At 39.5% G+C, this 18128-nt stretch overlaps 2 protein-coding genes and 1 long non-coding RNA gene across 15 annotated transcripts in view; 2 read left to right on the plus strand and 1 right to left on the minus strand.

Moving 5' to 3' along the window:
• LOC116574089 (phosphatidylinositol 3,4,5-trisphosphate 3-phosphatase TPTE2-like) overlaps positions 1 to 18128 on the plus strand; it is a 772466-nt gene that overhangs the window by 481022 nt on the left and 273316 nt on the right.
• Positions 1 to 18128, plus strand: part of LOC116574411 (28S ribosomal protein S31, mitochondrial-like) — a 30664-nt gene that overhangs the window by 1755 nt on the left and 10781 nt on the right. For 3 of the 13 annotated variants that reach the window (XM_032315164.1, XM_032315165.1, XM_032315154.1), the window contains exons 2-6: positions 873 to 1010; positions 4365 to 4444; positions 8064 to 8135; positions 9930 to 10073; positions 12789 to 13053. In XM_032315164.1, coding sequence (XP_032171055.1) covers positions 895 to 1010; positions 4365 to 4444; positions 8064 to 8135; positions 9930 to 10073; positions 12789 to 12826 — 450 coding nt within the window. In that variant the 5' untranslated portion in view covers positions 873 to 894 and the 3' untranslated portion in view covers positions 12827 to 13053. Of the gene's footprint in view, positions 1 to 872; positions 1011 to 4364; positions 4445 to 8063; positions 8136 to 9929; positions 10074 to 10286; positions 10332 to 11061; positions 11189 to 11779; positions 11827 to 12788; positions 13054 to 18128 lie in introns of those variants that run through there. The other 10 variants (XR_004279273.1, XM_032315155.1, XM_032315157.1 and 7 more) reach the window with 9 other exon arrangements.
• LOC116574419 lies at positions 3 to 17456 on the minus strand. The gene is made up of 2 exons (XR_004279282.1): positions 17291 to 17456; positions 3 to 318 (listed from the first exon to the last, which is right to left on the minus strand). It is a non-coding gene; the product is annotated as an uncharacterized LOC116574419 (long non-coding RNA).

Genomic DNA, 18128 nt, shown 5'->3' on the forward strand with positions numbered 1-18128 from the left:
AATAGTTCATCTCATTATTTTATGCCAGGTTTGAAGTTGATAGTACTACTTCAGATGTCTGATACTGTTTCATAAGTGACACTTTTTTTAATAGTGTCACATCACACATTACCGACAGAATCTATTTTCAAAATAGATTCTTTTCATGTGACTGGTGAATAAGGTGCACAGTATATCAATTTATACATTAAATATTTCTCATAGGTGGAATATTAGTAATTTTTTTTTAAACTGACATGTTAAGTAAGATTGCAGTCTTTCAAAGATCAATGGAATGATTAAAGTTTTTCTTTTGTGAAGTTACACGATTTCTTGTCCCTGAAAAAGAAATGATAAATTCAGTATTGTGATTAAAAACAAGTATAAGAATAAGATGGTTTCTCTGAGAATATTAATTTTTTCCTGTTAAATAATTTGCTGGTCTTATGTACAGTATGATCATCTTCAGGCCTTTTTCCTTCACCTTTACTCTTATCCTTATGTTTTAGCTGACACCGCCTCACTCTGCCTCTCATCTCATTATTTTATGCCAGGTTTGAAGTTGATACACTACTTGAGATGTCTGATACTGTTTCATAAGTGACACTTTTTTTTAATAGTGTCACATCAAAGTGACACTTTTATGTTTTAAATGAACATTTCTGAAGAATACCTTCAAAAGTTGTATTTCAAAAAGAAATATAAATCTTAGTGGTCTGTGGGATGTGAATTAACATGTGACATAAAATCTTTCATTTAAACATAATGCTTTGTGCTGTTATAGTGCATGGAAGTGAAATATGAATTAAATAATAGGAATCTTGTGTATAAGAAAGTTTATTACTGTCCTGTAGCTACAGTTTCTAATACACTTGACCTTTTTCTTATTTCAGCGTCAGTAACGTAATACCAGATATGAAAGTTGCCAAATCTGCCACAGGTAGAGTTAGTACAAGACCAGTGCATCAAATTCATTTTAATGAAGGAACTGATAGTTTCATGGGACAGAAGACTGATGATCTTAAGAAAAGGTACTCAGGCTTTGCAGTCTGTTTGGTTTTGTTAGTTTTATTTGTTTCTCTGTAGATTTACTTTATTCTGTGCATGTTATTGCTGATAGGTATTTGAGCATTATGGACGCATTTATATCTCTCTTCTCACCCTGCATGTACCATTTCCTATAGAGGAAACGGATGTTCTGGGTTAAGTAGTCTTGTGCTTTTCTGTACCATTAATCACATTGGGCCCTGCCTCCTATTTATCCATGATGAGTGGAGGTCTCCTGATTTAAGGTAAGTGGAACTGATTGAATTCTGAACAAATGAGCACTTGTGAGAAGCATTATTTTTCATTCTGATATGTACATAACAGTATATTTAACTTTTCTATCTCTATGTAATTATCATTATTCATACCCTAGAGAAATAATCCACCATAAAAAAAAAAAAGAAAGAAAGAAAGATCCATTATAATACCTTAAGGTGGTAGATTATTTGTGGCAATTGGAATTTGGTGATTTGCAGACTTAAAGATGCTAAGCCATGCCTTACGTAATTATTTTATAATAAAAAGCTGTCTGTATTTACAGAAAGTTTCTGTTTTCTCTCCTTCAAGCCCATGAAGTAATATTTGGGGAGGGGAAACCAGATATTTAGTATGCTCTAACAAAAACTAACTGATCTTGATAGAAGGGGGAGCTTACAGTGAGTGTTTTTGACATGTTATGTATTCTTTGGATTTTCTTTTAAGTATAATCCCAGCAAGTTAATCAGAAGTTAAACTACTGATTTGTATAGGAAGATTGTAAAAGATAGTCAGCTGTTAACAAATCAAGTTCAAGAAGTTACGATTTAGAGAATGATTTAATGCCTATGACATGTTGGATAGAGTATAATGTATACTTGGAGTTTTACTTAAGATTCCTCAAAATATTTAATTTCAGGGGTGCCTGGCTGGCTCAGTCAGTAGAGTATGCAACTCTTAATTTCTGGGGGTTGTGAGTTCAAGCCCTGTGGTGGGCATAGAGCTTACTTTAAAAAAAAATATATATATATATATATATATATTTAATTTCAGTGTTGTTTGAATCAGTCATCTTTGAAGTGATTCCACAAAACTACATCAGAATGCTATATCATAGTTTGATTCTTGGTGATATTAGCCATCATTAAAAATTAGAAGGTGGCAGGGCACCTGGGTGGCTCAGTTGGTTAAGTGTCTAACTTTTGATTTCAGCTCAGGTCATGATCTCCGGGATGTGAGATGAGCCTGCTTAGGATTCTTTCACTCCTTCTCCCTCTCTCTCCTTCCTCCTTCCAGCCCCCCACCCCCGCCGCTGCCAACACACGTGTGTGTCTGTCAAAAAAAAATTCTTAGAAAGTGGTAAGGGAGAAGCTAAAAAGTAGGACAGTTGTTTATGTGCATATAATGACTGTGTTAAACTGACTGAAGGACTCTAGAGTAAGGGAGAGGAGTGATGGGATACCAGATTTTTACCCTGCTCTGTCCTGGGACAGCCTGAGACAGTCCGGGACTAGGTAGTCACCACAGATACACCTTGGGTTAATTCCTTTAGGAAGAGACATCTGAGAGGGGTGAGGCACAGAGCACTGGCTTTGGAGTCATTCTGGCCTGTCTCAGAATCTTGGCGTTATGCCACTGACTAATTCTGGGACTGGGGCAACTTTTATAGCCTTGTCATTCTGTGTCCCCATCTATAAAATGCTGAAACTGAAGCCTGACTTAAATGGCTTTCTTGAAAAATGGGAAAGGAGTGTGCCAACTATATATAGTAGATGCACAGCAAATGTCTGTTCCCTTCCCTTCCTCTTTAGTACATTCTAAAATTCCATACTTTACCAAGTCATTCCCTGTTTGCTGTGAGTTACCTTAATCCATCAGCCTGTTAACCTGATGCAAAGTGAGGGCGTGCAGGTGGGGAGAGGGACCCAAAAGCACTGAAAATAGTTGGGGAGCGTAAATACCTCTGTTTAAGAATACTTGGGGATCTGTTAAAGGAAAACTTAAGTGATTTGAGATTACTTTATCTAATTTCAATATGGTAGTTGAATTTTTTCAGTTAATGTGATTTCATAAAAAAATTTGATTCAGAAAAGAATTTTATAAATTTTAAAGATTTTATTTATTTTATTTATTATTTGAGATAGAGAAGCAGGCTCCTCACTGAGCAGGGAGCCCAATGTTGGGGGACTCAATCCCAGGACCCTGAGATCATGACCTGAGCCAAAGGCAGACACTTAACTGACTGAGCCACCCAGGTGCCCCAAGAATTCAAAATTATATTAAAACTGATTATCCAGTTTTGAACTGGTTTTTAATCTCCCAGTAAATTTATTCAGGTATGAATGTGAATTGATGAATAAAGCAGTTGATTAAAATATACAAGGAAAAGTTACCTATTAACTCTCTGACATTAATTTTAATAGTTAATTTAAAATGTTAGGTAAAGTTAATCAGTATGTTAAAATTACAGAGTGATTGCTTTATAAGTGGGAATGTTTTGATTTATCTATGCCATCTTTTATAATTATAGTTTGTAATTAAACATGCAGTATTTTCTGCCCTTAAACTAAGACAACTGTTGACTTTAACAACTTTTAGCATATTTTAATAGCTTTCTAGTGTTGAGTTTTCTAAAATCTTAATATGAAATGGATCAATAAAATTATGGAAAATTAATCTTTTTAGTTAGATATTTTGGAAATTAAACTACTTAAACTGCTTTATTGTATCATGATGCAAAAATTCAAGTGTACTTGTTCCAGTTTTTAGTTATCCGTTCTTATGATGTGGCAATTTAGTTAAAATGTCTGTTGTGGGTTAGTAGAATTTTTATTTATTTATTTATTTATTTATTTATTTTTAGGGATTTTATTTATTTATTTATTTGACAGAGAGAGGCACATTGAGAGAGGAAACACAGGCAGGGGATGTGGGAGGGGGAGAAGTAGGCTTCCCGCTGAGCAGGGAGCCTGCTGCAGAGCTCATTCTGGGACCCTGGATTCATGACCAAAGCCACCCAGGCACCCCAGTGGAATTATTTTTAATTTCTACATTGAGTATTTCATATAAAATAGTTTTCTTAAGGGAGCCTGGGTGGCTCAATCATTGAGCATCTGCTTTGGCTCAGGTCATGATCCCAGGGTCCTGGGATTGAGCCCACATTGGGCACCCTGCTTGGTGGGAAGGGAAGCCTGCTTCTCTCTCTCCCACTCCCCCTGCTTCTGTTCCCTCTCTCGCTGTGTCTCTCTCTCTCTGTCAAATAAATAAATAAAATCTTTACAAATGATAATAATAGAATAGTTCTCTCAATTTTTTGTTGACCATTGTAAAAATACTAAATTAAATTGTTTTTTCTTTTTCAGTCTTAGGAAAAATATGCTCAAAAGGAAGAGACTTAATATTTTTGACCTTAAGGCAGTTACCGAAGAGGCACCTGAAACAGGTTTGTTAAGAACATGATTTCTCAGGTGTAGAAACATTCCATCTTTAAAAAAAAAGTCCTTAATGTTTTGATTGCTCAATGTGAGGTATTTTAATAATCCGTCCTGTCGTTGGCCTGGATCCTGCTTATGAAAGTAATTGTTGCCATTGCTAGTCTTGGCCAGATTCCTCCCTTGAAATGCTGCATTCTGTGAGACAGTGGGAGGTATTTACTACCACCTTCTTGAATCCAGAGCTAGCAGTTGGCTACTGATTTGGGTTAGAACATTAACTGTCACCCTCTATTTGCAACTATGTTATTACAAAAGATAAACTATGGTTTCTGCCCTGAGGCAGCTTGCTAGAAGAGGAGATGGGGGGGAAGAGGGGGACCCTGGGTGGTTCAGTCATTGAGCCTCTGCCTTAGTCTCAAATAAATAAATACAATATTAAAAAAAAAAAAGGGAGATAGTATTTGTAGACTTAATGATTTGACTTAGTGATTGTTTAGGAGCTGGGAAGAAGAGCAGTCAGGAAATATATTTAGCAGATTTGTGGTGGTCGTGTTTTTTTTTTTAAAACACGCCATCCATGTTCCATGTACTTATCCCTTTGGGTAAGAGGTCAGATCTTTCATAATCACCATATAAGTCTAATTAAAAGAGATGTAAGAGTGTCCTCTTGCTTGACATTAAGTGTGGTGTACTGATAAATTCAGATAAACAGGAAGCTCAATACAAATGGTCTTCAGCTTACAAGTGGCTTACATTTCCAAAGATTATAAGTTAGCTTTTGGGCTTGATAATTTTGTAATTGATATTTAAGTTCCGTGGCCTGCCTCCAATGGCTCATTTAATCTATTATAGTTACTTATATAAACATCTGATTTTTCCCACTATTCAGTAAACTGCTAGATATAGGAGCTGGGTTTCACTGATTTTTCTATACCCAGCAACACCTAGCCAGTGGCTGATGAATTGTAGGAATTAACTACCTTAAATCATAAATGCTTAAAAAAATGTTTTTTAAATAAATGCTTTTTTTGAACAAATTGAGCTATGAAATATCAATCCATAGAGGCAAGGAGTTAATTCAATCAGTGTTTGTTCTTTTAAACTAAAGGAGAAACTGAGAGAACTACTTGCCTGCTCTTAACGTGAAAACTGCTTTCTGTCTTATATGATGGACAGGAAGTACAAGAGGCATTTGGCTGGCTTAGTTCTCAGAGCATGTAACTGGATCTTGGGGTTGTGGGTTTAAGGCCCATATTGGTTGTTCAAATTATCTTAATAAAAAGGGGGGGGCACCTGGGTGGCTCATTGGGTTAAGCCTCTGCCTTCCGCTCAGGCCATGATCTCAGGGTCCTGGGATTGAGCCCCATGTCGGGGCTCTCCGCTCAGCGGGGAACCTGCTTCCCTCTCTCTCTGCCTGCTTCTCCGCCTGCTTGCGATCTCTGTCAAATAAATAAATAAAATCTTTAAAAAAAAGGGGGGAACACAAAATGCACACACACACACACACGCGCGCACACACACACACACACACACACACACACACACACTTAGATGATTCTAACAAGGTACTTGAAAAAAGCACAATAAAATGTGTGGTCCTGGAGAGTAGATCACCTCTTCCCTGTTGATGTGGCAGCTGTTACACTTGCATCAAAAAGGACATTTAGTAGGAAAAAAATATACTATGGAAAAAAGACAAGTCTCTTCAATAAATGGTGCTGGGAAAATTGGACAGCTATATATAGAAGAATGAAACTCGACCATTCTCTTACACTATACACAAAGATAAACTTGAAATGAATAAAAGACCTCAGCATGGTCTATGTGGTCTATGTGGTCAACGTGGATTAGAATCCTAGAGGAGAACACAGGCAGTAACTTCTTCAATATCAGCCACAACAACTTCTTTGAAGATATGTCTCCAAAGGCAAAGGAAACAAAAGCGAAAATAAACTTTTGGGACTTCATCAAGATCAAAAGCTTCTGCACAGCAAAGGAAACAGTCAACAAAATAAAGAGGCAACCTACGGAATGGGAGAAGATATTTGCAAATGACAGTACAGACAAAAGGTTGATATCCAGGATCTATAATGAACTCCTCAAACTCAACACACACAAAACAGACAATCATATAAAAAAATGGGCAGAAGATATGAACAGACACTTCTCCAATGAAGACATACAAATGGCTGTCAGACACATGTAAAATGTTCATCATCACTAGCCATCAGGGAGATCGAAATTAAAACCACATTGAGATACCACCTTATACCAGTTTGAATGGCCAAAATTAGCAAGACAGGAAACAGTGTGTGTTGGGAGAGGATGTGGAGAGAGGGGAACCCTCTTGCACTTAGTGGGAATGCAAGTTGGTGCAGCCTCTTTGGAGAACGGTGTGGAGATTCCTCAAGAAATTAAAAATAGAGCTTCCCTATGAACCTGCAATTACACTCCTGGGTATTTACCCCAAAGATACAGATGTAGTGAAAAGAAGGGCCATCTGTACCCCAATGTTTATAGCAGCAGTGGCCATGGTCGCCAAACTGTGGAAAGAACCAAGATGCCCTTCAACAGACAAATGGATAAGGAAGATGTGGTCCATATACACTATGGAGTATTATGCCTCCATCAGAAAGGATGAATACCCAACTTTTGTGTCAACATGAACGGGACTGGAAGAGATTATGCTGAGTGAAATAAGTCAAGCAGACAGTCAATTACCATATGGTTTCACTTATTTGTGGAGCATAACAAATAACATGGAGGACATAGGGAGATAGAGAGGAGAAGGGACTTGAGGGAAATTGAAAGGGGAGATGAACCATGAGAGACTATGGACTCTGGAAAACAATCTGAGGATTTTGAAGGGGCGGGGGATGGGAGGTTGGGGGAGCCAGGTGGTGGCTAGTATGGAGGGCATGTATTGCATGGAGCACTGGGTGTGGTGCACAAACTATTCTGTTATGCTGAAAAGAAATTTTTAAAAAGGGCATTTATTGTCAGGGCAGCTGCGGTTGTCCACCTAATGAACAGCCAGCAGAGGCACTTGGATTCTTGAAGGAGCCAGCTTGCTATTTAAAATCAGAAATCCTGTTTCTTAAACCTGAAATTAGCTGGCAAAGAAGCACTGAAGTTTTATGTGTTCTATAAAAAATATAAAATGATTGTATTCTCATAAGGTAAATTTATTAACATTTACCCTAGGGGGCGCCTGAGTAGTTCAGTTGGTTAAGCATCCCACTCTTGGTTTCAGCTCAGGTCATGATTTCAAGGTTGTGGGATGGAGCCTGATGTGTCCCAAGTTGCAGGGGTTTTGCTTGTCTCTCTCCCTCTGTTCCTCCCCCTGTTCTCTCTCTCTCTAGATTAAGTAAGAATAAGTAAGTAAAATTTTTTAAAAATTCAATGAAGGAACTGTTTTAATAAGTTATACTTGATCGAGTCTAAAGAATGTCTTTTGTTCCCAGTTAAGTATAATACCAACCGCCTACAAACTTCAATTCGGTTTTTATTCACTGCTCTCTCTCTCCCACTTAAAGTAATGCCTGATGTATAGTTGGCATTCAGTAATTATTGATAGAATGAACGAGTTCTTTTGTCCCATGATTCCCACATTTTGCTTCCCTCCAGGTTCGTTCCACTGCTGCAAAGGATGTAGTCATAGACCTTTCTACTTACCCTGCAGTAATTTAGAACTGAGAGGTAATATAGCGTAATGGAAGGAATTTTGGTATTTGATAGATGTGGATTATTCAAATTCAGATTCTGTCATACTAACTTCTCTGAGTTTCACGTTCTCCATCTATAAAATAGGGCTAATGCCTACCTCGCAAGGATTAAATGAAGTAATGTAATTCAAGTGTCAGGCACAGTGCCAAAACCACAGTTGACATTCAGGACATAGTTGCAGCCGTTAGCAATGACAGTGATGATGGTGGTGATGATTATGATCACAGAAAAGACATGGGCTGATCATTGCCTATTGAATAAATCTATAAAATGTGACTGATAATTATTTTGCTGTTATGATTATTCTTTTTTTTTTTTAAGATTTTATTTATTTATTTGACAGAGAGAGATCACAAGTAGGCAGAGAGGCAGGCAGAGTGAGAGGGTGGAAGCAGACTCCCTGCTACGCAGAGAGCCCGATGCGGTGCTCGATCCCAGGACCCTGGGATCATGACCTGAGCGGAAGGCAGTGGCTTAACCCACTGAGCCACCCAGGTGCCCCTGTTAATGATTATTCTGTAAATGTGGCTAATTAAGCATAGGTGTGGTTGTATATGAACTGTCACATACAAGTCTGTGTGTAGACATAGTTTTGTTTTGGGTAAATATCTAGGAGTGAAATTGTATGCTAAGTGTATTTTTAACTTTTTAAGAAACTGCCAAACTATTTTTCAAAGAGGTTGTACCATTTTACATTCCCACCAGCAGTGACTGGTGGAAATAGGATTCATTCTTGAAAGATGTCTTCAATTTCAAAAGCAAATAAATAATCGAAATGTTATATGATGGTGGTCATAAGCTAACCTTATATGAACTTACTCATAGAGTTGGTTGTGAGGATGAGATGAACTAATGCATAAAAAGCATTAGCAGAGTCAGTGCTCCTCATCCTTTAGTAGTATCATTATTATGTTAATTTAACTTCTTTGGTCATTAATAGTAGTATATTGTGACTTATCCTGACAGACTAAAAATAAAGATAAAGAGGCTAGACTTCAAATATTAAAGTCACATGTTATGTAAAAAATACATTCTTGGGACACCTTGGTGGCTCAGTCATTTAAGCATCCAACTCTTGATTTTGGCGTAGGGCCGTGAGATCCAGCCCTGGTTGGCAGGCTCTGTGCTCAGGGAGAGCTTAAGATTCTCTTCCTGCCCCCTTCCTTCTCTTGCAAACGTGGTCTCTCCCTCTCTTTCTCTCTCAAATAAATAAATATTTATTTTTTTCCAAAGATTTTATTTATTTATTTGACGGTGACAGAGAGACACAGTGAGAGAGGGAACACAAGCAGGGGGAATGGGAGAGGGAGAAGCAGGCTCCCCACTGAGCAGAGAGCCCAATGTAGGGCTTGATCTCAGAATCCTGGGATCATGACCCGAGCTGAAGGCAGATGCTTAACCAACTGAGCCACCCAGGGACCCCTAAAATAAATAAATAAATCTTTAAAAAAAAAAAATGACTCACATTCATGAAAACATTCTTAAAGAAAATACACATTCCTTTTTCTTTCCAGTAGAGGGGATGGTGAGATTTTAGGGCTTGCTTGCCCAGCAGTGTAGTAAATGCTAAGGCTTGCAGGAATTGTTGCTGTAGGCTTTTTTGTCATCTTCCTTTAGCTTTAGCTCTCAGTGAGTGACCTTTCATTATATACTGTTTATTTTAATCCTCAGGGCCTGAAATGTATTACTAATTTAGAGTTGATTATATCATTTTAAAAAATAAAGATATATACATTGACTTGTGATTATTTTGAAATGTTATTATAGAGACAGCACCTTCACCTTGGGACGTGGAATTTGCGAAGCAGTTGGCCATGGTAAATGAACAGCCCCTTCAGAATGGTTTTGCAGAGATGATCCAGTGGACCAAAGAGGGGAAGCTGTGGGAGTTTCCAATTGACAATGAAGCCGGTAAGTTAATTTCAGAGGTTTATAAAATTCCGTATGGAGACTAAGTCTGGTTGGTGTTCAGTCATAGCGTCTAGATATTTACATGAATTTCAAAACTGTATAAATACTTCTGTGGTGTCTGAAAAGAAATTTGACAGTGTTTTTTTTTAAGTTAGAATTTCGCTCAATTCTGGTCTTTTTTTTTTTTTAAGATTTTATTTATTTATTTGACAGATAGAGATCACAAGTAGGCAGAGTGACAGGCAGAGAGAGAGGAGGAAGCAGGCTCCCTGCCAAGCAGAGAGCCCGATGTGGGGCTCGATCCCAGGACCCTGGGATCATGACCTGCACCAAAGGCACACAGTTAACCGACTGAGCCACCCAGGCACCCTTAAACGTCCAACTCTTGATCTCAGCTCAGGTCTTAAGCCCTGTGTTGGACTCTGCACTGGGCATGGAGTCTGTTTTAAAAAAATAATAGAAATTTTAAAAGCAAGTAAAACCATACGGTAGAAATGTATCATGAATTTCTTTTTTTTTTTTAAGATTTTATTTATTTGACAGAGACACAGCGAGAGAGGGAGCATAAGCAGGGGGAGTGGGAGAGGGAGAAGCAGGTTTCCTGCCGAGCAGGGAGCCCGCTGCGGGGCTCGAACCCAGGACCCTGGGATCATGACCTGAGCCGAAGGCAGATGCCCATTGACCTAGCCATCCAGGTGCCCCATGTCATGAATTTCTATGTGACATGAAGGTGTTGATTACAAATGATGACAGTTTCCTAACTGCTGAACAGGAGATTACCTGGAAAATCTTCTCATACATTAAATCTTGTGTATGAGATGATATTTTGGTTTTAGAGAACATTACAACTCTTAAGTTTTATGCTGGTTATCTTTTACTCATAAAACTATTGCAGTAATGAGATGTAAGGTTCTTGTGCTTAAATGCTACTCAAAGCAAAAATGTTAGAAGACTTCAAGACTTTTTGGAACTCTGGCTCCATACCTAGGTTCTTCGAACTGCTAGACGCTATGTTATCTACTTTCCTGAAGATTATTCTCTAGATACTACTTCTCCGTCACTCAAAAGGAAAACAGTATTACTATGCAATTTATTTCTTATGCTTTTTTTTTTTTTTTTTTAGGTGTATCTTCAATTAGAAGAGATTCACTTTTGTTTTTCAGAGTCCATAGTCTCTGAAAAACAATCTGAGGGGTTTGACGTGACAGGAGGGAGTGGGAGGTTGGGGGAACCAGGTGGTGGGTATTAGAGAGGGCACGGATTGCATGGAGTACTGGGTGTGGTGCAAAAATAATGAATACTGTTATGCTGAAAATAAATAAAAAATAGATTTAAAAAAAAAAAGATTCACTTTTATGATACCGTTAGCTAGGAATTGTAAACATCGCGGTAAGTCTTAGGAAAATGTAGTCCATATTTTAACCTTTGTAGTAGTATGCTGTCATTGTAACATTTTATTTTTTTATAATCTTTCATTTGTTTGGATTAATAAGTGGAATGGAAGCTTAAGTTTCAGAAATATTTTGTCATATCTTCATAAATTATTACTTTGTATAGGAAAACTTTTTGAAGAATGATAAAACCTTTAAGAAATTCTGAATATTTTGTGGATTTGTATGGTATATGCAGTCATAAAGGATGCTATGTTGCTGTGTTTCACCTGGTGTATATAAAAAGTATATTTCTCAAGGTATTATTCTTTCCAGGGGCACCTGGGTGACTCAGTCGGTAAAACATCTGCCTTCAGCTCAGGTCATGATCCCAGGGTCCTGGAATCGAGACCCACATCAGGCTCCCTGATCAGCAGGGAGCCTGCTTCTCCCTCTGCCTCTGCCCCTGCTGCTCTCCCTGCTTGTAGTCGCTCACTCTTGCTCTTTCTCAAGTAGATAAATAAATAAAATCTTTTGAAAAAAAGTTAAAAAAAAAAAGTATTATGCTTCCCATACTCTGGTAGGTATCAGGGAAGGGTGACAAAAAAGCCCAAGGACTTTTCAGTTGTGCAAACCAGAGTACAGATCTAACTGTCTCAGTGATTAGGCATTTGCCTTTGAGAAAACAATTTAACCTCCTGAGGTTAAAAAACCAGATCAGTTTCCTCATCTGGAAAATTAAAGGTACCTCATTGGAAGAATGTAAGAACTAAGGCAGAGTTATTTGAGTTGCTCAGCACAGTTCTTATTGTATAATACATGTAAATAAATGTTAGTTCATGTCCCCTCTGTATGAACACAGAATTTTAAAAGAAAGAAATAAGCAGAATGCAGTATGTGGTATTAAGGGAAAATTTCCTTATTTGATGAAACGTGGGTGTTCTGAGTCATCATAATTAAAAATATGGTTCTAAAACATAATATTGAGGTAGAATAATGTGACTTTTTTCTTTTAAGATTTTATTTATTTATTTATGAGAGAGAGAGAGAGCGAGCGAGCGCACATGTATGGAGTGAGGGGTAGAAGGAAAAGCAGATTATCTTCTGAGCAGGGAGCCTGATTCAGGGCTTGATCCCAGGATTCTGGGATCATGACCAGAGTGGAAGGCAGACTCTTAACCAACTGAGCCACCCAGGTGCCCGAACATGTGACATTATTTAGGTGAGACAGTGGTTAGGGGTTCAAGTTTTGAGTGAGTTGTATGCTTAATCTCCCTAAGCCTTACTTCCCCTGTCTATAAAATGATGGGAATAAAAATAAAATTTATTCTTCTTCTGAATTCAGGTGATTCTTCCGAAAATCAAGTGAGGTTATACAAGTAAAGCATCATCAACCATCATCATCTCTGTTCCTACAACAATATTATTAGAGGGTTTTACTCTACTGCAAGGATCTTAAATCTTAAACTGTTAGTGAGGATTTTCTTGGAACCACCAAATAGAATAACAGGAGAGTAAGGGTTAGTGTACATTGTCATCAAAAATAAAACACTTGGGGGCACCTGGGTGGCTCAGTGGGTTAAAGCCTCTGCCTTCAGCTCAGGTCATGATCCCGGGGTCCTGGGATCCAGCCCCTTGTCGTGCTCTCTGCTCAGCAGGGAGCCTGCTTCCTCCTCTCTCTCTGCCTGCCTCTCTGCCTACTTGTGATCTCTGTCAAATAAATAAATAAAATCTTCAAAAAAAAAAAAAAAAACAAAACCGCTTCAGTTCATCAAAATCTTGAATGTCCAAACTCCAAAGAAATTTATCTTAAATTTGACCTGGGTTTTGAGCAAGTTTAATTTTTACAAAAAGAAAAACAAAAACATGTTTTGGCCAGGTTAGGGAGATAAATGTGACAAGTTTCCATATATACCTGTACATATTATTGATGCTTCAGGATGGGAAAGGGAGGTATCTCATTTCCAGCTCCTTGAGGCAATTGTTATTGGAATGAAAAACAGGAAAAGAACTGTGGAAACTTTCTCACTTTGATCACTCCCCTCAGTATGCAGTTTGGAACTTGAGAATACTTTAAGAGAGTGGCATTAGAATTTGAAGCCTCAACAGTTTAATAATATTCTTCTGTATTTCTTATTTTTAAATTTTAAGATTAATAAAATGTCATGCTGTCTCTACTAATAGCTTCATGAAGATTTACTTAGATGCTTTGAGGGAAAAGTTTTATTTTTAGGGGTGGGCCATGCCAGTTTCTGAACATAATACTGAAAATGACAAAATGACGTTTCCTGTGTTGACAGCTTTACTTTCCAGTGTTGTTTTGCATTTATATAAAAAATTGCAGCATGTTGTTTTACCACATAAAACATATAAATTATTTTCCACTTTGAAGTAGCTTTTTTCCAGGTTGTTGTTGTTATTTTTAAGAACTGTCCCTTCTGGGGGCACCTGGGTGGCTCAGTGGGTTAAAGCCTCTGACTTTGGCTCAGGTCATGATCTTAGGGTCCTGGGATCGAGCCCCACATCGGGCTCTCTGCTCAGCAGGGAGCCTGCTTCCTCCTCTCTCTCTCTTGTCTCTCTGCCTACTTGTGATCTCTCTGTTTGTCAAATAAATAAATAAAATCTTAAAAAAAAAAAAAGAAAAAAAAAACTGTCCCTTCTGTTTCGTTTTGCCAGCATAGAGATTCGTAAGAGCAGTTAGATGGCATTATTCCCACTTAGATTTTGTAGTAGTTATTATATATTGGATTGATGATAAAAGCATTTTTATTTTAGCCTTAACTTTGACTTTAAATTTAATCATGTTTTTACTACTACACAGTTAACAGAGTCTTGCTCTTGAATATTCTTTAGCCATATATATGCCACCAAAAAAATGTTAAACTATAAGTTTGGAAATGTATCAGTTTGTGATACATAACATGCTACCACCAAAATTAGTAAAACAACAACTAACTTACAACTGCTCCTGAATTTATGGGTTTTCTGGCTAGTTCTGGCAGCTTAGCTGCGGGTAGTTCCCTCTAGAGCAGCCTGTTTCACATGTCTGGTTGTGGGTGCCGGCTCTTGTCAGGGGAGGTAGAGATAACCGCGTTATCTGTCACGCATCATCTCAAAGACTAACTTGGACTTCTTCACACGACTGTAGTAGAGTTCATAACAGCAAGGAAGAGCAAGTATTGACGTGTAGGTACTTTTCAAGCCTGTGTTTGCACAGTGTTGAGTAATATCCCATTGACCAAAGCAGGTCACTTGCCACCCTGAATTCAAGGGTTTGAGAAACGGATTCCATTTATGCAAAGAATGACAAAATGACATTGGGAAGGGGAATGTCTAGAAGCATGAGAGTGATACGATATGTGGCCATTTATCTGTCTACCACCTTGATTTATTTTTTATTTACTTCAATTTTAATAAAAATAATGTATGGGGCACCTCGGTGACTCAGTGGGTTATGCCTCTTTGCCTTCGGCTCAGGTCATAATCTGGGGGTCCTGGGATCAAGCCCTGCGTTATGCTTTCTGCTTAGTGGGGAGCCTGCTTCCCCCTCTCTCTCTGCCTGCCTCTTTGCCTGCTTGTGATCTCTCTCTGTGTGTCCAATAAATAAATAAAATCTTTAATAATAAATAAATTAAAAATAAAAATAATGTATAGATCTTTAAGTATCCAAAGAAAATTTTTAAAATATCTTTCAGTAAATATAAACTAACTCCAAGTGAGTAGAAAGCTTTTAAGCCTTTTATGTTGAGATAATTGTGAATTCACATGCAACTGAATAGATAATAAATATCCTAGATAGCCTCTACCCATTTTCTCCCTGCAAAACTTAACTTCCTGCAAAACCAAACCGTAGTACAGCCAAGCAATTGGCATTGATAGAATTCTCAGCCGTGTACAAATGTCAACCAGCTTTACAAGTATTCCTTTATACATGTGTATTTAGTTCTGTGCAATTTTATCACATGTGTAGACTCAGGAGACCACCACCACGGTCAAGATACATGGTTCCATCATCTCAGAGCCCTCTTAGAGCCCTTCTAAGCCACACGTGCTTACCTTCCACTGCCTCCCCTTCTTAATCCTGGATCCCTGGCAATCACTAAATTTGTTCACTATTTTTGTAATTTTGTCATAAGAAGTATATACAAATAGAATCATAGAGTGTGTAACCTTTGGGAATTAACTGTTTTTCACTCAGCCTGATTAATTACCTGGAAATTTAGCCAATTGTCCTATGTATCAGTATGTTTGTGCCTTGTTTTTTGTTGTTTGGTTGGTTGAGGGTTTTTGTTTGTTTTTTAATTGAGTCCATGATTTGAATGTGCCCTATAGTTTGTTTAACCATTCACCTGGTAAAAGACATCTGGGTTGTTACCAGTTAGGGGCTATTATGAATAAAGGTACTATAAATATTTTTGTACAGAGTTTTGTATGAATATAGATTTCTATTTCCTTGGGGTAAATACCCAGGAGTGAAATTGTTTCATCATATGGTAGCTGCATGTTTAGTTTTTCTTTTCTTTTTTATTTTCTTAACGTTTTTTTTATTTATAATATCTACTCCCAACATGGGGCTCAAACTCACAACCCCAAGATCAAGATCACATGCTCTACCAACTGAGCCAGCGGGGCGCCCTACATGTTTAGTTCTGTGTGTGTGTTTTTTTTTTTTTTTTTTTTTTTTGCTTTTTGAAGATTTTACTTATTTGTTCATTTGAGAGAGGAAGAGAGAAAGGGAGAAGGAGACTCCCTGCCCAGGGCTTGGGAGGAGCCTGACACACTGCTTCATCCCAGGGCCCTGAGAAGACCTGAGCTGAAGTCAGACACTTAACCAACTGAGCCACCCAGGGATCCCCTGCGTGTTTAATTTTTTTTTAAAGAAGCTTCCAAACTGTTTCCTAGAGTGGCTGTGCCATTTTATATTCTCACCAGCAATATGTGAACCATCAGGCTTCTTATTCTCACCAGCATTTGATGTTGTGGCTGTTTTTCTTTTAGATATGTTTACATTCTGATAGATGTGTATTGATCGCTCATTGTGGTTTTAATCTGCATTTCCCTAATGGGTCGTGAGGTTGGCCACATTTTTCTTGTGTGTGTTTGCCATTTATTTATCTTTTTCAGTGAAATGTCTGTTCTTCTTTTTTGCCCATTCTCTAATTGGATTGTTTGGTTTTCTTACTATAGAGCTTTGGGAGGTTGTTGTTGTTTATATTTAATACATTCTAGACCTTTTCAATCTTTCGTTGCATTGAGGCACCTGGGTGGCTCAGTCGGTTAAGCATCCGACTTTTGATTGCAGCTCAGGTCATGATCTCAGGGTTGTGAGATCAAGCCCCTAAAGGAGGGATCAGGGATCCACTGTTAAAACTTCATTTAACCTTAACTACCTCCTGAAAGGTCCTGTCTCTAAATATAGTCACATCGGGGATTAGGACCTCAACCTATCAATTTTGAGGAGATAGGATTCAGTCCATAACAGGGTCTATTTCTGGGCCGTCCCTTTTGTCCCATCAATCTGTCTGTCTGTCCCAATACCACACTTTTGATTATTGTAGCTATTTCAGTAAATCTTAGCATTATTGCTCCCATTTTATTCTTCTCTTTCAAGATCGTTAAACTATTCTCAGACTTATGCCTTTCCATATAAATTTTAGAATAAATTTGTTGGCAAAACTTTACTGAGATTTTGATAGGAACTAGTATTGGTTTTGTTGATTTTTCTCTATTTTTCTATTCTTATTGATGTTGGATGTTACCTTTATTATTTCCTTCCTTTGCTTGCTTTAGAATTATTTAGCTCTTTTGCTAGTTCTTTTTCCTCCCCCCATATGTGCCATAACTTACATAAGACTTCAGCGGGTCCTCCCAGCACCACCAACCCCCGCCCTGAGTTCCAGCTGGGGTCGAGCCTCTCAGGAGTCCTCCGGGAACCTGGACGAAGGGAAGCAACTCCGGGGGCCCGGGCTCCCTGTCCTCCAGGTCCTCCAGCTCGCGGGCGCGCGGGCCGGGGGTTCCACGGGGGCGTGTGCGCCGCCGAAGCAGCGGACTTCGCTTCCCCGCGCCGGCCCCGCGCTGCCAGCCCCCCGCCGCACGGATGCTCCGGGCCCAGGGGGTCGCCGCCCTTTGCGCTTCCCCTCGGGAGTGCGGGGCGGAGGGCCGGCCGGCGGCCGACGTGGGTGTTAAGCGGCTGCCCCGGCGGCGGAGGCAGAGTGGCGAGTCGGCGGCGGAGGCAGAGCGGCACGCGCGGCCAACTGTCCTGGCGGTGAGCGCAACCCCACAACCGCCGCTCCGGGGGCTGCGGGAGGGAGCGGGGCGCGAGCGGGCCTACGCGGCGGGGCGGGGCGGCGCGACCTTCTGGGGCAGCCGGCGGGCTTCTGGGGTCCGCGACCCGCGCGCCGTCCACGCGCCCAGGTCGTTACGGGCGCCATGGACCGGGGCTCGCCGGACACTACGGGGCTCCGCGGCCTCCTTTCCGTAGAATCACCTGCCGGGAAGGGTGTCCTCTTTGCCCCCATGGAGCGTCATCAGGCCTCTGGGCACCGCGCCGCCCGTGTCCAGGCCCGAGTGGGGGCGGTTATGAATGGGAGACTCTTGCAGGTTGTTGGGCTGGAGTCCAAGGACGAGAAAGTGGGAAGCAGTCTCCCTCGCGGGCCTGTGCTCCCCGGGATCCGGAGCGTCGGAG

The sequence above is a fragment of the Mustela erminea genome, chromosome 15 (assembly GCF_009829155.1).
Source record: "Mustela erminea isolate mMusErm1 chromosome 15, mMusErm1.Pri, whole genome shotgun sequence".
NCBI lineage: Eukaryota > Metazoa > Chordata > Mammalia > Carnivora > Mustelidae > Mustela > Mustela erminea.